Below are 27,084 nucleotides of genomic sequence, written 5' to 3' on the forward strand. Positions count from 1 at the left end.
ATATTCTCTTTTGTACCATTTGTTACTAATGGAATATAATTACTTCACCATTAAATATCCTGACAACAACAAAGGGAAACTGGCAACAAACTTTTGATGATGAATCCTTTGTAATAAACATTCTCATTGAAAAGTGCTTGACTGGTAAGTAAAACAGTGCAGAGACAAACATGAACAGAATGCTATGCATCTTTCACCAGTTCACTGCCAAGAAATTGAATCGTTCTGGTCTTAGACTACCTTCTCCTAGAGTAAGGATATTCTATTAAAAGCTTCTGTGCCCTTGATCTTTATTTGCTGTTCCTGTGTTATTTAGGTCATTTGTTTGTTTTAAATTTCTTCTGAAATCACTAACACAAATGTCCTTAATGGTGATTCATTATATTCTATATATCTGAAACCCCGATATTTTTAATAAAGAACAAACTAGAATGAAAATTTAGATTATCCAGCCAATAGCCTTTAAAATATCTTTATTCCTTTGCATAAAACTTCAAATTATGTGTATCCTTGTTTTGATGTCATCAGACTTCTATGATAACTTTACAAACATTCTAAAGCAGTGGTTCATGAACTTCAGTTTTGAGAATCACTTGGAGGGCTTGTTAAAAGACAGAGTGCTGGGCTCTACTCTCAGAGTTTATGATTCAGCAGGTGCTGGGGTGGGACCTGAGAATTTGCATTTCCAAGAAGTTCCCAGGTACAACACTGGTTTGAGAACCACTGGTCTAAATAACATAAGCAGGATATTCAGATCTGGTCTATCTTAGGGTCCTATCAAGAGTCACAAGGACAGTGACATATTGGGACAGAGAAGAACCATTTGCATTGTTAGCACAGGAAATGACTATTACTGTTCTTGGAAGTCACATGCCTTAAGTAGGTAGTTCCCAAATTTTAAGAAACAATTTTCATTCTTTATGAAGATAAGGTCTCCTTAGGCAAATTTGCTCCCTTCTAAAAGCCAGCCCTGAAGAAGCATCTAAGAAGACCTGGCAAACAAAGATTAACATAGGCATCAGCTCTCTTCACTTTGTGTTGAATACAATTAGCATGAGTTTGAAAGAATCAACTTTCATACGTCTTTATATCTTATATATATATATATCTCACATATATATCACATATACAGCAGAAGTAACAGAAATTTACTTTTAAAAATATCTAATATTTTAATAATCTGTTTTTGTCTAAAAAGCAAAACAAGCAAACAACAACAACGAAGAGAAACAGACTCGTAAATATGGAGAACCAACTAGTGGCTCCCCGAGGGGAGGGTTTGGGGTGGGGGGTGGACAGAATAGATGAAGGGGATTAAGAGATACAAACTTCGGAGGGTTGGAGGGAATATATGATACCGCCCAGTCATATATATATAACTCAAAGGAACAACATTCTGCATTGTTAAGAATCTGTAAGGGATTTGGCCCTTTTAAGGTACTGACTACACCTTGCTCACCTAAGATACAAATAACAAAAATAGTTTTATTTAAATCAACATTTCCCAAACAATAGCACAGCTGTTACCAGCACAGAGTATGTTTTTAGACAACCTATGTGTATATCCTAGTTTCTGTGAGCTGAAGCAATTATTTATTAGTTCCATGTCTTGATTTCTTCATCTGTAGTATGGAGTAATATACCCTAACCTCATATAGTTGTGATAATAATTAAATGAGGCAATGCAGGTGAAATAGTGCTCTGTCTAATACATAGTACATACTCAATAAACATAAGCCATGTTTGTGAAACATCAATTTATCAGGATTTTAAATGGTTAGGGCTGGGAAGAATTCTGTAGTCAAGGTTTGAGGAATGCTGGATTTAATAAGATTAAAGAAGTTTATTTGCTAAAGGACCTCCCCAGATAACTTAATAAGCTACAGAGTAATATGCATTTCTAGTATTTCCCAAACCAATTTGACCACAGCACTCCTTTTCAAAGAGCATTAAGATAGACTAGTGAATGTACTTTGGAGTACAACTTTAGGTAATAATGGATATAAATATGTTTATAAGTTCATATATCACCTTTTCTCAAAAAACTTCTCAGTGCTACGTACTATACAAATATTTGTCTGTTACTCGCAGGTCAAAGTAATCTCTTCATAACCTAATCTACGTTTAAAGCATTCATTCATCATTGTAAGTATATATGTAAATGTTTGTATACTCCTACTACCCTGTAAGCACCAAAGGAATTGTGCATATTTTTGTTCAGCACTGTATCCCTAATGGCCATGACGGTGACTGGCAGGTAGTAAATGCTCAGTATGTTTGCTGAATTAATTATTTGTGCATTTAATACAGACACAAGGGCGGAAAGAGTCATATATATATATTATATATATATATATAAAATATATATACACACACACATACACTATATGTTTTTCCTACATGTCTTGGCCTCATGTTTATGTCTACAGAGATCTATTTGTAGAAGAAAAAAAACCATGACCACTGTAGAAATAGAATATTTTTACATTTAAGGAAATACCCATTATCCTTTAAATTTTCCACAACTCTTATAGAACTTTCACAACTTTGACAGTAGCAACTGGTGGTATAAGAATAACGACCATACCTCATCCCAGGAAGCTGAACCATCATCTGACTCTTGGCCCGTGGATAGATTAGGGTAGCCCCAATCATAGATTGATAGGTTGTTCTGTTTCCTTTGAAGTTGATGGATTTTATCTTTTCTGATACAGGTACTTTTGGTCCAGAGAATGTTGAGGAGTTGGTCTAGTTCTAGAAATTTCACACAAAATCTGGCGTCACATAGAATAAAGATAAGTCAATCTCAGGATAATCACAATTTCTTATGGCCACAGCATAGATATTTTGCTAGATAAATTTGGTTCTAATGAAAAGTCAAGATGTTACTCTGGACAATAATAAAAGAACACTTATACTTCATGTGAATATTGATTGTCTCACAAGATTTTGACTAAGCTTTGGAGCTAAATCAGCCTTACAAAGATGTTCCTACCATTTTTATCTCCTAGGGATGATACAATGGGCAATTCCTCCCAAGAGATACCTTCTCTTGAGCCAACTATTTCTTTTTCTAGATGGTCCATATAAAAATGCAAACAAAAGATAGAACTGGCCTAATCCCTAGGAAATTTATTTCCTTGAGGTACTATATACATCCTTAGTAGATTAACAATAACTTTAATTTGATTACGTAAATAAAATTATTTTCCTTTTAAGGGTTTGTTTAGGCAGAAACCAGAAAGGAAATAAAAGGGATCTGAGATTGTAGAGACAAGCTGACTTTTTTTTTTTTTAAGATTTTATTTATTTACTTGACAGAGAGACAGCAAGAGAGGGAACACAAGCAGGGGGAGTGGGAGAGGGAGAAGCAGGCTTCCCGTGGAGCAGGGAGCCTGATGCAGGGCTCGATCCCAGGACCCTGAGATCATGACCCGAGCCGAAGGCAGTCGCTTAACCAACTGAGCCACCCAGGCACCCCGCTGACTTTGTTTTCTAATGCTACCATGGTATGGTTGCCAGTTTATAGATTACAGTTTAGTTTCCCTTAGTAGAGCTCTAGGCTTTAAATTGATTGATACAGAGAATAATTAAATATAATGGTGAATTTATTTGGATTTATCCATCTTCTTGCTTGTGAAGACAATGTCTGGTATTTTCCTGAATGTTATCATTAATGACAAGAAAAATTACGAACTAGACTTACTTCTATGTTTCATTTTAAATAACTGACTTTCAGTGAAAAAAAAATTATAAGACTTGCAAAAAAATGGGAATGTGGGGCCCAAAATCAGGGAAGAAAGCAGTCAATAAATAGGTCTCTGAGTATTCCCAGATGTTGGATTTAACAGAAAAAGACTTCAAAGCAGCTAATTAAAAGTGGGCTAAAGGAACTAAAGGAAATCATATTTAAAGAATTAAAGTGTGACAATAATAAGTCAACAAATAGGAGAAATAAGAAATTCAAAATTATATAAGTGTCCAAATGGAAATTTTGATGTTGACTACAATAAGTGAAATGAAAAAATCACTAGAGGAGTTCAACAGCATATTTGAAATAGTAAAAGGATGATTTACTGAAAATGGAGATAGATTAATAGAAATAATCCAGTCTGAAGAGTGAGGGAGAAAAAGATTTAAAAAAGAACAAATTCAGAGACCTATGGGACAACAGCAAGTATACCAACGTATATGTAATGACAATCACAGAAGAGAAACATGTAGAAAAAATATTGGAAGAAATAATGTCAAAATTATCCAAATTTGATGTAAAACCTTAATTTACATGTTCAAAAAGTTTAGCAGACATCAAGTAGGATAAATATAAAAAGATCCACACCCAGACACATTGAGGCAAAATTGATGAAAGTCAAAGAAAAAAATAAATCTTGAAAGCAGCAACAGAAAAATGACTTATCAAATGCAAGGAACCAACAATACAAATAGTACCTGACTTCCCATCTGAATAACAGAGACCAGAAAGTAGTGGAATGATATACTCAAAGTGCTAAAAGAAAAAACTGTCAATCAAAAATTTTATATCCAACAAAATAATTCTTCAGAAATGATGGTGAAATAACAGCTGAAAAATTCTCAAATCTGGGGAAGGGAAAAGAAATCTAGACCCAGAAGGCACAAGGAACCCCCAGCAAAATCAACTCAAGGAGGTCCACACAAAGACATATAGTAATTAAAATGGCAACAAGTAGTGATAAAAAGAATTTTAAGAGCAGCAAGAAAAAAGATAACAGCTACATATAAGAAAAACCCCATAAGGATTTTAGCTGATTTTTCAGCAGAAACTTTGCAGGCCAGAAGAAAGTGGCACTACATATTCAAAGTGCTGAAAGAAAAAAAAAAAAAACTGCAACCAAGAATACTCTATCCAGCAAGGTTATCATTCAGAATAGAAAGAGAGATAAAGAGTTTCCCAAACAAACAAAAATTAAAGGAACCCATGATCACTAAACCAGCCCTACAAGAAATGTTTCCTTTGCATGGCAAGGAAAGACCATAAGGAAGAGCAAGAAAAATAGGAAGCATAAAAGCAATAAAAATAAATGTATCTATGAAAATCAAAGGACTCACAAAATAAAAGGATATAAAGGACACCATATACTAAAATGTGGGGGCAGGGAGAGGAGTAAAGAATCGGTTAAAACTTGAGCAACCATCAAACTAATATAAACTGCTATGTATAGAACATGTTATTTACAAGCTGAACAGTAACCACAAATCAAAAATCAGTAATAGATATGCAAAGAATAAAGAGAAAGGAATCCAAGTATATTGCTAAAGAGAGCCAACTAATCAGGACAAAAGAGAGTAAGAGAAAAGAGGAACAGAAAAGAACTACAAAAATAACCATAAAATGAGTAAAAAAAATGGCAATAAATACATACCGATCAATAATTACTTTGAATGTAAATGGGCTAAATGCTCCAATCAAAAGACAGGATGACAGAATGAATGAAAAAGTGAGACACATCTATATGCTGCCTGTAAGAGATTCATTTCAGCCCTAAAGACGCATGCAGATTGAAAGTGAAGGAATGGAGAAGCATTTATCATGCACAAGGATTAAAAAAGAAAGCCAGGGTAGTAATACTTATATCAGATAAAATGACTTCAAAACAGAGACTGTGACAAGAGACAAAGAAGGACACTATAAATCATTATAAAATGACACTATAAATCACTATAAAATCATTAAGGGGGCAATCCAACAAGATGATATAACAATTGTAAATATTTATGCACCCAACATGGGAGCATCCAAATACATAAAACTTGTTTGTTAATAACAAACATAAAGAAAGTAATTGATAGTAATACAAAAATAGTAGGGAACTGTAACACCCCACTTACATAAATGGACAGATGATCCAAACAAAAATCAACAAGGAAATAGTGACTTTGATTGATACACTGAACCAGCAGGATCTAACATATATTCAGAATATTCCATCTTAAAATAGCAGAATATATATTCTTTGCAAGTGCACATGGAACATTCTCTAGAATGGGTTACATATAAACACTAAAGAAGTCTCAACAAATTCAAAAAGATAGAAGTCATACCATGCATATTTTCTGAACATAACTTTATGAAACTAGAAATCAACCACAAGAAAAAATCTGGAAAGAGCACAAATGCATGGAGATTAAACAATGAATGGATCAACCAAGAAATCAGGGAAGAAATAAAAAAGTACGTGCAGAGAAATGAAAATGAAAACAGAACAGTCTAAAATTTTGGGGGTGTAGCAAAAGCTGTTCTAAGAGGGAATTTTATAGCAATACAGGCCTACCTCAAGAAGCATGAAAAATCTCAAGTAAATAACCAAATCTTACACCTAAAAGAGCAAGAAAAAGAAGAACAAACAAAACCCAAAACCAGGAGAAGGAAGGAAATAACAAAGATTAAGGCAGAAATAAACAAAATAGAAAATAAAAACACCAATAGAACAGATCAATGAAACTAGAAGCTGGTTCTTTGAAAAGATCATCAAAACTGCTAAACCTTCAGTGAGACTCTTGGAAAAAAAAAGAGAAGACTCAAAAAAATCAGAAATGAAAGAGGAGAAATAACAACTGACATCACAAAAATATGAAGGATTATAAGAGAATACTATAAAAAATCATATGGCAACACACTGGACAACCTAGAAAAAAATGGATAAATTCCTGGAAACACATAACCTACAAAATGGAATCAGGAAGAAATAGAAAATTTGAACAGATTGATTACTAGCACTGAAATCAAATCAGTAATCAAAAAACTTCCAGGGTGCCTGGGTGGCTCAGTCAGTTAAGCATCCAACTCTTGATTTCCACTCAGATCATGATCTCAAGGGTTATGGGATCAAGCCTCACACCAGGCTCCATGCTGGGCATGGAACCTGCTTAATATTCTCTCTCCCTCTCCCTCTCCCTCTGCCCCTACCCCCCAAAACAAAACACAGCAAAACAAAACAAAACTTCCAACAAATAAAAGTGTAGGACCAGACAACTTCACAGGTGAATTCTACCAAACATTTAAAGAAGAGTTAATATCTATTCTTCACAAACTATTCCAGAAACTAGAAGAGGAAGGAAAGCTTCCAAATATATTCTATGAGGCCAGCATTACCTTGATACCAAAGCCAGATAAAGACACCAAAAAAAAAAAAAAAAAAAGAGAGAGAGAGAGAGAACTACAGGCCATTATCTCTGATGAATATAGATACAAAAATCCTCAACAAAATATTAGCACGCTGATTCCAACAATACATTAGAAAACCATTTACTGGGACACCTGGGTGGCTTAGTTGGTTGAGCATCTGACTCTTGGTCTTCGCTCAGATCATGATCTCAGGGTTGTGAGATTGACACCTACATCAGGCTCCCTGCTCAGTGGGGAGTCTGCTTGAGATTCTCTCCCTCTTCCTCTGCCCCTGCCCCACTCTGTCAAATAAATAAATCTCTAAAAAAATCATTTATCATGATCAAGTGGCATTTATTTCTGTTATGCAAGGGTTGTTCAATATTTGCAAAGCAATCAGTATGATATATCACATCAACAAGAGAAAGGATAAAAACCATACAATCTTTTCAATAGATGCAGAAAAAGCATTTGACAAAGTACAACATCCACTCATGATAAAAACCCTCAACAAAGTAGATTTAGAGGGAACATACCTCAACATAATAAAGACCCTATATAAAAAAACCCACAGCTTACATCATCCTCAATGGGGAAAAACTGAGAGCTTTTCCTCTCAGGTCAAGAACAAGATAAGGATATCCACTCTCACCACTTCTATTCAACATAGTACTGGCAGTCCTAGCCACAACTATCAGACAAGGAAAAGGAATAAAAGGCATCCAAATTGGTAAGGAAGAGGTAAAACTTCCACTATTTGCAGATGAGATGACACTATATATAGAATCTCGAAAGACTCCTCCAAAAAACTACTAGAACTGATAAAAGAATTCAGTAAGGTTGCAGGATACAAAATCAATACACAGAAATCTGTTGCATTTCTATACACTAAAAATCAAAGAGCAGAAAAAGAAATTAAGAAAATAGTCCCATTTAAATTACACCAAAAATAATAGAATACCTAGGAATAAATTTAACCAAGGAGGTAAAAGATCTGTATTCTGAAAAGTATAAAACACTGGTGAAAGAAATCGAAGATGACACAAACAAATGGAAAGATATTCCATGCTCATGGATTGGAAGAACAAATATTGTTGAAATGTCTGTACTATCCAAAGCAATTTACAGATTTAATGCAATCCTTATCAAAATACCAACAGCATTTTTCACAGAACTGGAACAAGAAATCCTAAAATTTGTATGGAACCACAAAAGACCCCAAATAGCCAAAATAATCTTGAAAAAGAAAAAACTGGAGGTATCACAATTCCAGATTTCAAGTTATACTTACAAAGTGGCAATAATCGAAGAAGTATGGTACTGGCACTAAAATAGACACATAGATCAATAGAACAGATTAGAAAGCCCAGAAATAAACCCATGATTATATGGTCAATTAATCTTCAACAAAGAAGGTAAGAATATGCAATGGGAAAAAGTCTCCCCAACAAATGGTCTTGGGAAAACTGGACAGTTATATGCAAAAGAATGAAACTGGACCACTTTCTTATATCATACACAGAAGTAAACTAAAAATGGATTAAGGACATAAATGTGGGATCTAAAATCATAAAAATCCTAAAAGAGAGCATAGGTAGTCATTTCTCTGACATAGGCCATAGCAATATTTTTCTAGAAATGTCTCCTGAGGCAAGGGAAAGAAAAGCAAAAATAAACTATTGGGACTACATCACAATAAAAAGCTCCCACACAGCTAAAGAAACCATCAAAAAAACTAGAAGACAACCTACTGAGTAGGAGAAGATATTCGGAAATGAAAATCCAATAAAGGATTAGTGTCCAAAATATATAAAGAATTTATACAACTTGACACCAAAAGATCAAATAATCCAATTAAAAATGGGAAAAAGAAACAAATATTTCTCCAAAGAAGACATCCAGATGGCCAGCAGACACATGAAAAGATGCTCAACATCACTGACATCAGGAAAACATAAGTGAAAACCACAATGAGATAGCACCTCACACCCGTCAGAATGGCTAAAATCAAAACACAAGGAACAACAAATGTTAGCAAGGATGTGGAGGAAAAGGGAGCCATTGGGCACTGTTGGTAGGAATGCAGATGGGTGCAGCCACTGTGGAAAACAGTATGGAGATTCCTCAAAAAACTAAAAATAGAACCACTATATAATCCTGTAACTCTACTGGATATTTACCCAAAGAATATGAAAACATTAATTCAGAAGGTTATATGCACCCCTATGTTTATTGTAGCATTATTTACAATAGCCACATCATGGAAACAGCCCAAGTGTCCATTGATAGACAGATGGGTAAAGGAGATGTGGTATGTATATACAATGGAATATACATAGAAAACCACATCTGTCATTCAAATTGTTGGGCAAATAGGTCCAGGGAAAGTTTAACACTGAATTGTATGGCTCCAGCTCTCGATCCCTTCAGACTTGGGGGGGTTTATCCAGATCACGGGTGTTGTTGGTCCCTTGGTAAAGTCACATCCCTTTATGTTGTGACTTCGCAAGAGGAAGTGCGTCAGGAGCAGCACCAGCTCTTATGCGACACTCCTGGAGCCCTTGGTGTACAAATTTGATACAGATTTTTAAAAATGTCGTTTCTGGGGCACCTGGATGGCTCAGTTGGTCATGATCTCATGGATTGTGGGATGAAGCCCCGAGTCAGCTCCACATTCAGCAGGGAGTCTCCTTGACATTCTCTCTCTCCCTCTGCCCCTCCCCCCTCACTCTTTCGCTCTTTCTAAAATAAATAAATCTTACCAAAAAATTAAAATTCATTTCATTTTTAATGTCTTGTCAAGGACAAAGAAATGTGCAAAACAAACATTCTGATTCCATTCCCAGCATCCCATTTTACCTTGGAGTTCCAAAAAGCTGGCAGTCATGAATGTAGCCAGAAAGGATAGTTCACATGACTTTTATTTAAAATTAAATAGTTTACTGTTATAGTTACAAGCAAACACTACCAAGGTTCTTGCACCATTTGGCATACTATTTCATCATTCTTATGCAATATTTTGTGACCCCTGGCTCAGGGCTATGTACTAAGTCGAAAAGTGTTCATTAGTACTTAGAGCAGGTCGTAAAAATCTCTCCCTTGGCTCTGAATCCACAATACCACCATCAAATGATCCAAGTCCCTATTTTTGCCTCATCGCCACATAGAGACAATAACATGTTTGCCTTGAAAAGGTCTGAGCTGTCTTACTACACGGTAAGATAAAATGGTGTTTAGAACATACCCAAACAAATTTAGTCATCAAAAAGCATCAGTCTTTCTTTTGGGCACAATTCATTTAGAAGGTATGACTTGGGAGTTAAATTCATGAAAAGCATCCTTACCCGAGAGGTGGAGAGTATTTGAACTATTCAAAAAACTGAAAATATATTCTGTAAAATAGTCTGGGGAAGGCAAATTCCTTTGCCCCAGACAAACACCTTGGAGGGACAAAGCGATGATTGTCGCCGCCAACTGAGGAAGTGTATTTTCATCAGCACCGTCACTGCTCACTATTCCAGATTTTTCCTGCAGCATTTTGGTTTCCATACACTGAAATCAGATACACAGTCAAAAGAAAAGTTTGAACCTCTGAAGCTATTTGGTTTAAAATATCGCTAGGATTTCCCCAAAACACAAGAAATAGTTCTTTACCTTAAAGAGGTCTGAATTGTTTGTAGGAACATGAATACCATCATTCTCTAGTTTCAGAATTGTTTGGAAAATTCTTGTTTCTTTTATTCGCCCTGACGCTGGACCTTCTAACTCCCATCGTTTTGGTCCTTATCTACCTAACCTTTCTCATTACCCTCTCAGAGATGTGTTTTCTCCAAGAAGATCCTTTGCTCTTACTGCTCACGACCTTCCAGTTGGTGAATTGTTTCTCTCCAGCTTTAAGAAGAGCCTGCAGTGTAATGACTTCCAAATCTATATTCCCGACCTTGACTTCACATTGGCTCTGGTGCCTTGTGTCAGCACAGAAAACTTCTCTTTTCACCCCTGCCTTTAGTCTTAAGTTCAATGTGTGCTAAGTGCAAATCAAAGCTAGCACAGTCTGTGTTCTTTGAACTCCCATCAGACATAGGATCTTTTCCATTTGCACATCAATTTTCTTCAATTAAATTATGAGCATCTGAAAGGCAAGAATCTTGCTTTGCATTCCACTAGTATATCCATTCACTCATTTAAACATTTATCGAGTGCGTATTATGTGCCAGACACTATGCTAAGTCCATTATATTATGCTCTCTCATTCTCCCAGAGCTCTGTGCAGTGGATACCCTTTACACAGATCACCAGACCAGTAACGGAGTCCCAGTGCGCACTCAGATCTGACTCCACAGCGTATGCTTTTCAATACTCTTCCTCTTGTATATAGAAATAAATGGAAACACAGGATGGGGCGTTACTGGACTTTCATATCATCAAAGCGAGTGCCACGGCACAGTGCTTGGGATAGACAGATAAGACTTTAATATTATCTCTGCTATTTGTAACTGAGTGACCTCGGGCAAAATGATTAACTTTGTTAACCTTCATGTTCTTTATCGGTAAAAAAGGACAATGCTGCCCACCACAAAGGTTATTAAGATTAGATGAGCTAATGCATGAAAAATTCTTAATATAGTAGCTGGTACATAGGACAGAGTTAGCTAATCTTAGCATTACTATTGTTGGACCCAGTGTCTAGTTGTGCATCTGACAGACAGTAGGCTGGAGAAGGTGGCAAGAGGCTTATACTCAGTGTTATGAAAACTTTTCCCCTAAAGGCTCCAGAGGAGCCATTAATGTTATAAAAAAAAAAAAAAGGATAATACAATAAGGTATGTTATAGAAATATATCACTCTGGTGGCAAAGTAGTGAATAAATTTCCAGGGCTAGAATTTAAAAGCAGGAGTATAGTTAAGAAGTTATTGATTAAAGAGAGCACGTACTGCGTGGAGCACTGGGTGTTATACTCAAACAATGAATCATGGAACACTACATCAAAAACTAATGATGTATGGTTGATTAACATAACATAATAAAAAAAAGAAAAAGAAAAATAAGATCTTAAAAAAAAATGAAAAAAGAAAGAAAAAAAAAGAATAAGAAGTTATTGATTAACCCAAGGTATTTCTTGACCTCAGATGGTAGCACTGGAGATGGAAAGAAGTGGATGTATTTGAGGAATATTACAAAGGACTTGGAAGAAAATGTGAAGGAGTCTGAAGAGTTAAAAATGGCTCAGGTTTCTGGATTTATCAACTGTAGGACGGTAATACCATCCACTATTCCTCCATATAAGAGTCAGAGTTAGTGGAGAAGTCTATACCGATCCCTATTTATCACGGTAAGAGCCAACAGTGGAAAGAGCAGAGAGCACTGGGAGCAAGAGATTGAGTCAAGGAGCTAAACAATAGTTGGACAAAAGAGAATGAAGGAATGGAGGGATATGCACATTCTGGGCCACCAGGGAGGGTGGCTGGGTTAGCGTACTCGGGTGTAGAGCTGTTTCTGTTGAGCTGGTGAAGGCCTACCCGGAGCAGCTCTTAGTGGCTTCACCTATTGCGGCTGAATCCTGTGCAGACCAAGACCTAGAGATGCTGGTGGTGGTAGGCCTGGTCTACCAGCACCTTCTGTGACCTCACACTCTCTAGTTGGAGAGAGCGGCATCCTCCAGTGAGAGGCCAACTGGCCTCCTGTAAAAGTCTGGATTGACTGACTAAGGATTCCTAAGGGAATTCCAGCCCAAATAAATGGGCTAAAGGATGACAGTGCCATCCTCCAGGAGACAACTGGTCTAAGGCCTAGCAAGGGTTACAACCCAACAAGAGCTCTTAATTCTTCTTGAATGAATAGAAGGAGAAAGTAGGCCTACCCATAATATTGAATTATTTTATTCTGCTCTAGGAATGTTTAATCTCACATACACTTGGAAGCCCAGGTATTTGCAGTATGTGTTGGATAACCAGAAATCTGCGTTGAACATATACACACCATCTGCTTTTGAGTGCTGGGTTCTCATTCTCACTTAATCTGCATCAAAAGGCAGCAACAGATGGGATGACTAAAATCCTAGTGGCTAATATGAACCGATCTTGTATAGATGTTGCGCCGACGAAATTATATGTGGGCCTCTTTCCTTATTTAAGCAGAAACTGAATTCTAGAAAGGAAACCATTTTCTCAATTGGAAGTGGAAACAAAAATATGGCCCTATTTTGAGATTCATGAGATGAGAGTTACCAGAGTGATGCCCACACAGTCCTTCGGAAAGAGTCTTTCCATCTGTGTGCCAATCACAAGAGAAATTAAACGTTTTTACGGCAAATGGGAGGACGTATTTGCTGGTCATTAGGCCACGGCATGATTGCACAGGTACCTCGGGACTCCCAGGAGCCAGAATTGCGGTCAAAAAATCAAACACACCTATACACATCACTATAGACTGAATGTTTGTGTCCCCCCCCCCCCACCATCCAAACTGATACGTTGAAATCCTACCACCTACTGTGCTGGTATTACGAGGTGGGGCCTTTGGGCGGTGATTGGGTCATGAGGGTGAAGCCATCGTGAATGGGATTGGTGCCCTTATAAGAGAGACCCCAGGGCACTCCATTATCCCTCCTACCATGCGGGGAGATAGTCTCTTGTAAACCAGGATGGGGGGGCTCTCACCCGACTCCAAAACTGTGAGAAAGAAATTTCTCTTGTGTAGAAGCCACTCGGTCTATGGTATTTTTGTTACAGCAGCTCAAAGACACATGTCAATGAAAAATTCAAGAGAAAAAAAACTGATTCACGACACTCTTCAAAATGCATGGGCGGCTGCTCGATTCTTTAAGAAAATGTGGCTTAAAAAACTTCTTTGTTTTTTTTTTTTTTTTTAATGTTCAGAGCACTTCATCCACTCAGACTTCCCACTGCAAAGCTAATAAAGGTAATTGAAAGGCCAGCTTTTGCTGGAACAGTAAGGAAGGCCAGAAGAGACCAGACACCTGGTTCCTCACAGTGGGAGCCCTGAGGGGAGAAAACCACTTCCAGAGACCCCTTGAACCGAAGCAGCACGAATCAAAAGCTGCAGAAGGGATATTGTCTGTGCTGACGGTCATGAATAATACTTTTGCAAGCTGTTTCTCCAGTGAGGTAACTAATGATAAATTCCTCTCTCTCAAATGGCCCCGCCTTCTTTTCCCCTGGCCAGACGGCAAGGCAAATAGGCATGATGCCCTCCCCTACGTGGGTCAGTCCTTGGAGACTGATCAGGAGCCATGACTCACTCACTTTCGTGTTCAGGAGAAGAGAGTTGCCCCGTCACCTGGCTTTCCTGCCCACCCACCCACCCACCCACCTTCTGGCTGGAACTCATTTTACAATAATTAGTCATCCCATCTCCCCCTTTTATACTCAGAGTTTTAAATGACATCACTTAACATCCCATAGCTAAAACTCACAAATACCTCTCTTGAAAGTCCTTGGCTGTCCTAGGGATAAATAAGTGACAGGGAACAAGGCTCGGAGACTGTATCTTAGCAGCAAAGCCAGTTGGCACCTTGGCCCTTCTTACCTGGCTTCTAGAAGTGTCAAAGTACTGCCTGGTGAGTGTCAAGATATCTTCTGTCTCGTTCTGTGAAAGGAAATAGGAGTCTTCGTCCTGCCTGAGGCTGAGGAGGCTGTGTAGGTAAAATTTATACTCTTTATTACTCATGTTGAGCTTGGAAGAACAGATCTCTTCCTGATGAATAATGTAATAGAGGAGGAGAAGAGAAACTCTCTGGACCACTTCCTCTCGGAGCTGCTCCTCAAAATCTCCTCCAGCTATTAGTAACAGGGCATCTGGTTCAAAGCACTGTTCCAAAAACACAAAATAGCACACAAGTAGAAACAAAGCTTAGCAAATAGTCCTAGAACGCTAACGACCATCGATCCTCCCCTGCTTATTATTTTTTGAATACGGGGGGAAAGTGGGCAGCCCCAGTAGTCAGCTTCTAATAAGAGAGTGCAGGTTGGACTTTCGTACATCAATGATACCCTCCTGGGGAGCCCTTATTCCCTGAGAGTAGTCCTATCTCCGGTTGTCCATTTGCTGCCTGGAGTAAAACCAGTTGACTCTTTGGCTTTTTAAAGGAATGCCCCATTGCATTTAGAATGAAATCCGAACTTTACCCAATTTTCTCATTGGTCTGGTTCTTGCCGACCTCCTTCCCCTCCCTTCCCTTTAGCCTCGCCCCACCACTCTTTAACTTTCTGCCCCTGTGATTTTCCATCAGTCCCACCAAGCTCCTTCCCATCACCTTCCAGGTCTTCCACCCCCTCATTTCTCAGATCTAGCTTAAAGTGACACCCCCTCGGGGATGCCTTCCCAAACACCCTATCCAAAGTAGGAAGTCCCAACCCTTGCCCCATGTTCTCCAGTGTGGCGCTGTTCGATGGAAACAGGACCCCAGCCACAGAGGTGAGCCACACATCACTTTAAATTTTCCAGGAGCCACATTTTGGAAAGTGAAATTAATTTTAATAACTTATCAAATAATGTACCTTATTAAAACATACATGCAACATAGGATCACTTCGACATGTCATCAAAATTTTTTAAAAATTATTTAGGAGCCATTTGACATTCTTTTTGTCAGGCTAAGTCTTCAAAATCTGGTGTGTACTTTGCACCTCCCACTGTGTCTCAATTCAGACGAGCCATGTATCAAGTGCCCAACAGTCACAAGGGGCTAGGGACAGCTCCGGCATAAAGCAGGTTTATTTTCTTCGTGGCACTAGTATTCTAAAATTGCTTGCTCTCCATGTTTGTTTTCTCTCTTCCCTTGAGAAGAAGTGATCCATTAGGACCAAGTTTTGTCTGTGCGCAGTTCTATCCTCCGCATCGAGCACAATGCCTAGCGCTTCTGAGGCGTGAAATGGAATGAATGAACACCATCTGCCTCACCTTTACCCTACCTAAGACAATTGCTAAAAATACTTTCACGATGCTTTCTTTGTTTCACACCCACGGCCCTGACGCCTGGCTCGGCTCATCTGGGAAGTTTACGTGGCAGAAGGTGTTTTGGGTAACGTGATGGGACAATGAGAAAAAAAGATACACACAGGGTTGTGGAACAGAAGCTCTCCTGACAAGACAGGAGCTGCCTTGCTTCAAAGACAGTGAGGTGCTCCTAAGAATTCTCCTAGGATCCCAGAAGCAGCGCACTGCACAGCCTCAGCCTCAGAGTGAAGGCATGGAGGGATGCCTGTCCCGAGCCCCCCAGAGGGATTTTTTTCCCACTGTGGGACAAGGTACTAGAATATCTTTTAATCTATTCTCTGAGGTGGAAGCTCCAGGCGTCCTAATTGTATGTGTGCTGTGCGTCCCACTGGCTAACATCTGGGACATACCGTCTGAGTCAGGAAGAAACATGTCATCTGTCTCTAAAGCAAAGCATTCATCACATTCTTCACAAGCCCTACAGATTCCGTTCACTCCCCAACTCAACTGCGCTGGGATAAGAACTCAGCAAACAGGCTTCCCAACGAGACCAACTCAACGTGACTATTAAGCTCCACCACCGAAACCAACCCAGCCCTTTTCTGTTTCTTGATTAGCCCACAAGAAAAGTTCATGGGTTGGTAGCTGTTGGCAGGACTGATGCCAAGACTCAAGGAGGTAAATCAGTTGAAACAAAAGTGTAATCAAGCCATTCTTTGTAATAACATATAACCTCCTAAAACCAAACTATTGGTAATAATCAGCTATCCTTTATTGGAAGCCATGTGCCCAGGACAGTGTCAAGCACCTTAGGTAGTCAAGCATTCCTCAGTACATAAATCTAATTGGTGGGACGCCTGGGTGGCTCAGTCGGTTAAGCGTCTGCCTTCAGCTCAGATCATGATCCCAGAGTCTTGCGATCGAGCCCTGCGTTGGGAATCCCTGCTCAGCGGGGAGTCTGCTTCTCCCTCTGCCTCTGCCTCTCCCCTCAGCTTGTGCTCTCTCTCTCTGTCAAATAAATAGATAAAATCTTTTAGAAATACAAATCTAATTGGTTCTGGAAAAAATGTCAGATAATGAATTTTTTGATGGTAAGAATATTATTCCATGATTTTAAATGGAAAAACAAAATGTCCTCAGCTTATTTGATAACCCACCAAATACTTCTGTGTACTGTTAAGCACTGAGAATACCAATAACCCAATTATTTAACACATAGTGAATAATGGGTACATTTCTGTGCAGTATGCAGGGATAATGCACAGAATCCAGCATGAGTTATGTCTTCCTTCTATAAGGAAGGTATATCTATAGCATATGTGAAAACCAAGTCAAAGAAAGGGTAAGTAATGTACCTAAGGACACGAAGCTAATAGTGGTTGCCCAATCTTAATTCCTCCTCTGCAAATGATAGGTTTTATTCTCTTATTCCTTTGTTTTGTGCCACGAAGAACATAAGCTGTAGACCCACCTATGTACTTAATGTGCAGCTCCTTCAACCAGTAATTTTCTCTCTCTCCTGTTTGATAGAAAAAGAGGTCAGTTAGGAGACCAAGGGATTGGGGGCGCCTGGGTGGCTCAGTCGGTTGAGTGTCTGCCTTCAGCTCAGGTCGTGATCCCGGGGTGCTGGGATCGAGCCCCATATCAGGCTCCCTGCTCAGTGGGGAGCCTGCTTCTCCCTCTCCCTCTGCTCCTTCCCCTGCTTGTGCTCATTCTCTCTCTCTCTCTCTCAAATAAATAAAATCTTAAAAAAAAAAAAAAGGAGACCAAGGGATGGGTAAGCCTCGAATATAAATCAATGAGAACATCGTACAATGAGAAGATTGAATGAGTTCCTGCTGACGAACTGTCAAGTGCTGTTCAGGTTGTTTGAGGAGGGCTGGGTAGGTCGGAAAAAAGTGCCAGTAGGACAAGAAATGGGACTTCCACGAGGCCACCAGACCAGGCACATGTGGCCAGGGTTTGGTTGACAGCACACAGCAGAGTACATGGCCACCCTTCATCCCATCCAAGGTGCCTGAGACACCTCTCCATTTGTGGTTCCTTTTCAATGTACCTCACTAGGATTGGAATAGGAGGGATGTGGCCTGGAGCAGCAGAAAATAAGGTAAGATACGGTTTGTGAAAAGCATAGAACGTGGAAAGTAAATTGATTTCTGACTGAAAATGTTTAAATAGTTGCGGAGCATCTCATTTTGAATGACGAAAGAGATTTCTTTCATCTTGAATGGACAGAAGTTACCTAAACCTTGCTTCAATTTTCTGGAGCTTGCTTGAATAAAGCTCAGTTGGGAATCAAATGACTGTGGGCTGAAAACTTTGTGCCTTTTAAGGATATTTGACTTGCAAGAAGTTACCTTCGTATGGAAGGCAGTGGCTTGAGGAAAGTCTACTGTCAGGAACATCAGAAGAACTAACAGACATTGACAGGACAGAAAGCACTATGGGGGTGGGTGGGGGACTGGACTTTCCAATTCATCATCACTAGATTTGTTTCAGTGGCTAGAGCTTTTAGCAGTGGCTTGGGTTGTGTTTGGGAGAGGATGTCTAGCACAATTTTGCAAATACTTCCACCCCCTTGGCATCGAGATCCATTCAAGTCGCTAACTCTGGTGAAGTGATTCTTTGTTAAAGAAGAATGGACTCATTCAGGAATAATCCATTGATTTTCCCTTTAATCTTGTCAGGTGGAGGCATAAGATTTGGAGCGGGGGGGGCGGGGGGGACACAGATTCTGGATTCCTAGAGTCAAATCAGATCGCCTTCCCCAGCTGCCTCATTCAGTTTCCTTCACCACTAATGCTAGAAGAGCCCCAGTGACAAAAAGCGGTAGGAAATCTTTCTTCTGCATTAATAGGGCAACTGTCACCTTTGTAGACAAACTTTAAAGATCTTAGATCCAAAGCTGTTTAAATTCGATTCTGGGTTATGGATAAATCCACTGGCCTTTTTCAAGTTCTTAGATTTTTATAAGGTCTTTTTGGGGGGGGGGTGTCTTATAATTGACTGTAAGAAGGAAATTATATTTCTTCCTTTTCCTGCCAAACCAAGACTTGGAAGGATGTTGGCTAATGGCAGGCACTGGCTTTTTGTGGGTCTGTAGCAGATTCTGTGGCATTTCTGACAGAGATAAGTCTTCCTGAGATAAGAAAAACCTGTTAGATCAACAAGTTAAGATAAAGTTTGAGCTGTCCCCTGTTTATCTTGTGACAGAAATGACAAGGGGGGGTTGAATTAAATGCAGGACCTTAAAGCAGTGGTTCTCTACCTTGAAGGTGTCTGAGAATCTTCTAGAGATCTTGGATAAAAACCCCCAAGCTCCTGGGACAGTGGGGGGTAGGGAGTCTGGGGGCAGGGCAGGAGGGGGATGCTGAGGAATATCTTGTTTCTCAGCAGCACCGCTCCAGAGTCCCTGGGAAAAGGGGTTGGTCATGTCCATGATGTACAGGAAATGTGAGGGGACAGAGAGAGCTTGAGCTGTCATGCCCCAGCTTGTTCACACATGGCCATGTGGTCCTCACACACAGCTCCCTGAGGAGAGAACCAGCCCTGGAGTCTTATGGATGAGGGAGCTGAGGTTCAACATGTCCTAACAGCTAGAAGCTACCAGAACAAGGATTTGAGCCCAGTGCTGGCTGACCCCAGACACCAGGTTCTTATCCCTTCACCACGTCTGGAACCCATGTAGGGTCATGGTTCCCACCATAACTGAAGTGGAATTTATTCTCTTAGAGTTACTTAATCCCTCATTAAATTCATTAAAACTCCATTTTAACCCTTCTTATAAAAAAAGAAAAAAAGCTCAAGACTATCCATTTTCAAAGGCTAAAGCTTGAATGGATTTATTTTTAAATGCACAGTGCTTTCAGATACTGCAGATTGATTTAAACACACACACACACACACACACACACACACACACACACACACACACACTCATTCAGTTTTTACCTAAACCTGAAGTAAAATTGGGAACATTTTTTCTCCCCACAAATTTAAAACACCCACTTCCCTCTTTTTTCCCCAGACATTTAGGGATATGAACTTACTCCCTTGCCCTCTTTTCACTATAGAATTTCCTTTTTTTTAAAGAGTTTATTTACCACAGAATTTCTAATACAAATCCTGCCTCTAAATGGACAAAGTCCCTAAAAAGACATTAAGAGATTCAACAACCAGCAGAAGAGCTGTGGTTTGTGCCAGAATGCAGTTGTTTGTCAAACCATTAGGACACTGTTTCTCCCCGGCTTTTTTACGAATGACAAGGAGAGATTTCATGGGATCCTCGCTTATGGGGGACTCAGGTGAAGTGAAGTCCTCTGAGCAGGTGAAGTGGAAATTTGCCCCCCCCTTCTTTTTAACCTCAGTCTTTTCCACTGAGAAATAGCAGCAACAAGAGGGCTATTAAAGACAAGTGTTTCACTTCCTAAGAAAGGAAATAGCTCAAACAGAAGCTAAATTGGCCAAACACTTGATAATGTCACGGAAAACAAAAAGTGCAAAACAACCTCGCCCCCCCCAAAACAAAACAGAATAATTTTGCATGTTTACATTTGCCCTAGCTAGACTAATATTCAACCGGCCTTAATAAGGCACTTGATGTCATTAGAGGAGAACATTTCCCTGAAGCAAATTCTCAGAGGACATTAATAAGATATGACTCCGAGTTAGTTCCGTGGGGAAGTCTTATGTTGCTATATATATAAATTGATGTCATTACAGATGAGTTGCCTATTATAACACATGTTTTCTCTGGGAGCCTTTGGGAATTTCACTAATTATCGAATTATGAACGGTTTGCACAGAGCAGAGAAAAAAATTCTATTAGTAAGATCCTTCTGTCATGAAAAACAAAATCAAAAACAAAAACACTCACAAAAAAAAACACAAAAAACAAAACACTTGGCCAGGAAATGTTTCCTCTAGAACTAAGCATGATTGAGAAAGTCTGCCAATTTTTCTTTTCTTTTCTTTTTCTGGAGGCAGTTATTTGCTTGCTTATTTATTTATTTATTTATTTATGTCTTTATTTATTTATTTGTAGGTTCATTCTGAAAAAAAATCTCGTCAATCAGGAAAGGGATGGTGAATAGTGTTTTTGCTTGTTCTTGTTTGCTTTCCTCTGACAATATGGGCTCACCCCCCTCCCCCATGGAGACTTTCTGATTTTAGTTAGTTGCTGACTTTATGTTAATGTGGATTTTACACGAAAGCGGTCTGCGGAGGAATTTTATAAAAATTCCATCCCAAGCAAATTAAATCTCTTCTATGGAGGAAGGAAGAAGGCGGAACGCGGTATTCGGTGAAAGCTGCCCATGCAATGCTGAGGTGTGGACAGGGTTTGAGAGCCGTGGGGGCAGACCAAGGCAAAGCTGGGAGTCGGGCCCACCAGCCACAGGCCTCATTTTAGCTCCGCCAGACCAGATGTGTCATTCTTTTTCAAAGATTTATTTATTTATTTGAGAGGGAGAGAGCACGAGCAGGAAGGACAGAGGGAGAGGGAGAGAGAACCTCCAGCCGACTCGCACTCAGCACAGAGCCTGACGCGGGGCTCGATCCAATGACCCCGAGATTGCAACCTGAGCTGAAACCAAGAAACAGAGGCTTAACGGAAGGTGCCATGCAGGCGCCCCTCAGATGTGTCATTTTTAAGAGGATGATTATCCAGTTCATGAACGACCCACTATGCAACACACTAGAACACACCAGGATAAAGTACTTAAGAAAAATTCAATGCTAGACAAATATCCTATCACTATCCCTCTGCTCCCGAAAAAAATAATAGCATCTAACCAGTGATGCACAAGTGCTCCACAACCACACACACACATGAAAAGAGAACTAAAAGTTCACACTTGCAACTAAATACCTCCCAACATGCTGGAGGGTTGCAGAAAGACTTCCCTAAACATTGCCATTTTAGCCAATGAAAATTCTCCCTGTTTTGAATTGCTCGCGGGAGGACCCTGAGTGACTGGCAGCACCCTAGCAGTGGGCGTATTACACCGCCCCGCCCCGCTCACGCGGAAACTGCATTTCGAGTCTGCTTTACTGAAGTAAAGGGCTAGAGAAGCCATCACTCTTTTTTGAACCCGCCCTGGTACCTGATCCCATATCCTATTGCACTAACCAGACTGCAGTCTCCTTGCATTCTGTTTGTCCTCCGTGGGCAGCCAGTTTTCTCCAGCAATGTTTTGATGAGGCTCCGCGAATGGTTCAGGGGTGGGGGGTTACCAGCAGACAGAGCTCCTAGTACTTCCATCAGGTGGCCGGGGCTCCAGGTGCCGCCGCTAGCCTGGGTGGAGGGTCTTTCCGTCTCAGTAGCGGGAACAAGGCCGAGGACAAGGAACAATGGCACCCCCAATACTGGTAGCTTTGTCCAGAAGCTCATTTCCACCCTTCCTTTACCTCCAGTCGGTGTGTGATGGAGTTGGGTGGCTTGCTGTCGGTGTCAACTTGTAATCGGAGGACTTTTAAAGGGGAAAAGGAAAGGCTTTAATTATTGCGCCAGCACCGTCTTTGAAAGGATTCATTAATGGGGTGGCTAAGCTGATTTGCAATGGCAAGCGGGTTCTGAACAGCGGGGCGTCTTTAGGTCATTTATAACTACAAACAGCGGGCAACGCTCAGCGCTGTGGACACTGCAAACTGCAGAACAGCCAAGAAGTTTGTGGGATTGCGCTCAGGGCTGTGGACTTTGCAAACTGTAGAACAGCCAAGAAGTTTGTGGGGTTGCCTCTCTCTAAACTCACCAGAGGAGCAGAATTAGGAAGAAGAAGTTTCTCTGTTCACCCTGCAAGGTGGTACCAGTCTAGGACCCAGGCAGGAAATACTCTCTCTTTATCCCATCCTAAAGTAGAACTCCCAGGGCTGGGTGGTCCTCATCGCTCAAGTAAGTAGATGAAAATAAACAGAAAATACATTTCAATAAATTACCCATATCACATGGAATGAGACGGTTTTGGTTAAGGAAGGGCACTAGAAGAAAACAGTCATGCCCAGAGAACACTGGTCATTTTTTAGTTTTTTGTTTATTACCAGGACGAACTATCAGAAAAGCCCGAGGGTTTCAAGATCACAAGAGCCGAGATAAATCCACATACTCAATGGTCACTGAAGGCATGAAGGACAACTTGAGAGCCAATCAACTTTCTGCAAAAAAATTAATCTCTTCAACTGATTGCTCAAGGAATGCAAAATGTTAACAGCATCTCATGTCACATCTTGGCCCAGAGATGAGATAATGATGACTGTGGGGGTAGTAACAGAGATATTGGGATTACTTTTACAGTTAAGAAAAGAGAGAGAGAGTTTAAGATTCTTATGTTAGCATTTGGAAAATGACAGAAGATGAGACAAACATTTCTAAACGTGGTGCTTACCGTTAGAAGAAAGAGAAATGATTATTTATCTGGAGCTCCGTGGCCTTTTAAATCTCAGAGAGTATTTTGTGGTTACAAAGTCCTCTGTTTTTAAAATTCCTTGTCTGTGCCCTGGAAGCTGGAGAGGATTATTTCAACCCAGAGAAGTTTTCAGTTGCTATGGAGAGAGCTGCTCTGGGGGTAACAACGAGATCTTTCTGTCTGGCAGGTTTTCAGGAAAATCAAATAAAAGTGGCTAATGAACCTGACTTTTTATATCAATATTTACCAATGCTCTTAAAAGTCTGAGAAAATCTTAGAATTTCTTACAGTCACTTGCCTTTTAAGGGACAGATCTAGGTCAAAGGATTTCACCTTGCAGAATGGAAAGGCTTTAGAGTTAGATCAAGATTTTTTTTTCCTTTCCAGTTGATTCTGTAACTGTTTTCGCCACGCTCAAGCCAAAGTTTTGTTGAGAAGATAAGCTCTTTAAAGCCTTAATTATATAAGGTGCAGAGGTTTAAAAGACTTAAGGCATTTGAAAATCTGTAAAAAGAGGTCTTCAAACAAGAAGAAAAGTATTTTGTTGGAGGCATAAAGTTCTTACCTGGGAAGGAAGTGAATGGAAGTGGGGAACTTGAATTAGCAAATATATTCTGATCCCAGAGTCTGCGGTAGAAGCGATTATGTAAGGCCCGCAAGGCCCTGTGAAACCCCAACACATTATTAGGGAAACAATGACTGAGAGAACAAAGTGCTAAATTGTGGAGGAGGTAAGAGAAGTTCAAACACACGATTTCAAAATGGACAGAGTGCGTGTACATGGCACATGGTACGTGAAAGCCAAAGTGATGCTGAAGGATGCAGGGGAGGGACCGGGTTCTGAGTTCAATTCCCGGATTGGGGTGAGGGGGTGTGGAGGGAGTGGGGCTTGGCGTGGGGGGCAGAGGAAATGAAAAGAGAAAGCGGTTGGGAGAATCCGTCTTCTCTGCCATTAACAATGTGAAAACTGGGAGCAACAGTGGCAGACAACCTAAGAGAATGCTGTAACACTCATAGGAACAGGGGAGGCAAAAGCTCCCAGAAATGCCCAGCTTCTCTTCAGTGACACATCACAGCACGTGGATTCACCTAAACTGTCAAGGGAAGGGACCTGGCGTGTTTATCCTGAGCTCTCTGGTGAGCTGAGCGGAGTCAGTGTTCAGAATCATTAGTCCAGGGGCGCCTAGGGGGCTCAATCGTTGGGCGTCTGCCTTCGGCTCAGGTCATGATCCCAGGGTCCTGGGATGGAGCCCCACATCGGGCTCCTTGCTCAGCAGGGAGCCTGCTTCTCCCTCTGCCTGCCACTCCCCCTGCTTGTGCTCTCTCTCTCTCTCTTTCTGATAAATCAATAAAATCTTTAAAAAAAAAAAATCATTAGTCCAGCAGAGAGAGGAGTGAGGAGCAGGTCAGGGCTCCCCTGCTAGGGCCCCAAATCGGGTCAGAGAAGGGAGTGGGCTGGGGCAGAGGAGCATGGAGAAAGCTCTCTGCAGCTCAGGCTCATCGCCTGTGACCACACCCCCACCCCCGGGGGGACTACCTCTGCCTTATCTGTCTCAGGAATCGGTTGGGAGGTGTCTAAAGCAAAGTGGTCCAAAACCTACTGAGCATATTACCCAGTGCTCCTGTCATGTGGTACATTTCAGTACCTCCGCTTGGCTTTTTTTCTGGAATTAAGCCCTGGCTTCCCGACCCTGCCCTAATTGGCAGGTTCTGAAATCTGTCCTCCCTAACCAAGTCTTTACTGCATGACCTGTGGGGTGCAGCAGGGCCGGATCTTGATTTACTCTAACCTGGGGCCCCAGGACAGTGGCCCTTCTGAGACTCTGGGAACTTTTCCCGATTCCTCTGTGCCGATGTCCACCCCGGAAGGCCTGTTTTCTAGTCTCCGGCTCCGCGTGGCTACAGATTCCCTCCTAATAGGGCCCGAGGCCATTACCTCCTGCAGGAACTCTCAGCTGTTCCCACCACCTGCCCCAGCCTACGCACAGCCGCACGACACCCCCCAAACCTGTGAACTGTCTCCCAATGTCACATGGCAGAGCCTGCTCTGTTTGCCCCCAGGGCTTGCTGCACCCCACAGTCAGCCACCAGCCACGGTCCTGTCCCTGTCCCTGGTGAGGCGGCCTTCAGGTGGGGCAGGCAGAAGCCCAGGATGTAGGGTCCAAGTCCGGCCAAGCCATAGAGGGCCGGCAGGAAAAAAGTAGGAGTCATAAGGGAACAGAACACTTAGCAGAACCTGGTGGCGTCACCTTCTGGGCCTGACTCTGGGTTGTAACGTTAACCGCTGGTGCGCAGCCTGCCTGAAACCAGCCTTTCTTAAACATGCTTGTATCTGCAAACCAAACCAACCTCTAGGGGTAATGAGTTTCAGATGTTAGCTAGCCCCCTGCACGAAGAAGGAGCTAATTTACTCCTGATTGACAGTTACAAGGCATTTAGCCCCATTTGGGACCACGCTCATCTGATGCAGTATGTCTTAATATACAGACACTTCGTGCTCTCACGGGAAGGCGTAGCGGACGAGAAGTGAGAGAGAAGGTGGGACCGACCAGTCTTTCCTTCAGTTCCGATTCTTTGTCTTTTGGTATGGCCTGTGTTTCAAACTTCTACAGGTCTTATAATGTCTTTATATGTGTACCCTGCCTTGAGCTAGAAAGAATTTAAAGGGGCCCACCAGGAAAGCTAAAATAAATGGCAGCAACGTCAAAGACTGAAACCAGGATAGAGCCATCTGGTGGGTCCAGTTCAGGGCTGCCCTGTATAGTTCTGCATATTCGGCATTGTACAACTTTAGGGATCATCATTCACTTCCATAGTTATCATGGATTTCTATATTTATTTCACCAATTTTCCAGGAAATTTCCTGAGGAAAGGAGGCTTTGTTTTTGGTGGAGCGATGTATGTGCACTTCTTCAGCATCCAGCCTACCCGCTGTGGGGCCAGCTCTGGCAGGAATAGGAGGTCCTACCGTTCGGAGCTGCCTCTGGCCCCAGTTTCTCCCCATGTGCCCCTTTACATGGTCTTCTTCCCTCTTTTCCAAGACACTAACCTCTCTAAATAATAATAATAATAAATGTTCATTAACACTTTTTGAGTGTCTTCTATGCCTAGGCACTATGCTAAGCAACTTCATGTATATTTTCTCCTGTTATATCAATAGAACCTAATGAACTTCTCACTGTCCATTTCAGAAATACCCAGTGTCACACAGCTGGTAGGTATCACCAGAAATCCAGGCCTATCCATATCGAAGTTGGTGCTATGAGTTCCCTTGGTTTTATTTGTAAGTGCAAACTTTTTTACAGCACAGCATGGGGTGGGTGGGATGCACAAATGAATCAGGTGAGAGCCCATCAACAAGGAAATAATCTGCTACGTTCTGATTTTTTGATTCTTCCCCAAAACCTTTCAGTCCAAAAACTCTCAGAGGAAGAAAGAATGTAAGCAGAACCTTGGGCTCTACTCCTGTGTAATACTTAACAGGACTACCTACCAGGCATTTGAAACAAATGCTATGGGTTCTCTAAACGATTTATCAGAGGAAAAGCAGAATATTCCGCTGAGATGGCAGTCCCTAA

The 27,084-nt window shown here is 40.9% G+C and overlaps 1 protein-coding gene across 4 annotated transcripts in view; it reads right to left on the bottom strand.

Moving 5' to 3' along the window:
* Positions 1–23,615, bottom strand: part of SLC39A12 (solute carrier family 39 member 12) — a 69,245-nt gene extending 45,630 nt beyond the window's left edge. Inside the window, exons 1-7 of one of the 4 annotated variants that reach the window (XM_027594046.2) lie at positions 23,486–23,604; positions 23,207–23,353; positions 22,856–22,990; positions 22,234–22,573; positions 14,694–14,975; positions 10,489–10,696; positions 2,588–2,754 (exon numbers count right to left, since the gene is read on the bottom strand). In XM_027594046.2, the coding sequence (XP_027449847.1) occupies positions 2,588–2,754; positions 10,489–10,696; positions 14,694–14,975; positions 22,234–22,494 (918 nt within the window). In that variant the 5' untranslated portion in view covers positions 22,495–22,573; positions 22,856–22,990; positions 23,207–23,353; positions 23,486–23,604. Of the gene's footprint in view, positions 1–2,587; positions 2,755–10,488; positions 10,697–14,693; positions 14,976–16,911; positions 16,991–17,574; positions 17,623–22,233; positions 22,574–22,855; positions 22,991–23,206; positions 23,354–23,485 lie in introns of those variants that run through there. The other 3 variants (XM_027594047.2, XM_027594048.2, XM_027594049.2) reach the window with 3 other exon arrangements.
* Positions 23,616–27,084: the final 3,469 nt, after the last annotated feature.

Source organism: Zalophus californianus, chromosome 9 (assembly GCF_009762305.2).
Source record: "Zalophus californianus isolate mZalCal1 chromosome 9, mZalCal1.pri.v2, whole genome shotgun sequence".
NCBI lineage: Eukaryota > Metazoa > Chordata > Mammalia > Carnivora > Otariidae > Zalophus > Zalophus californianus.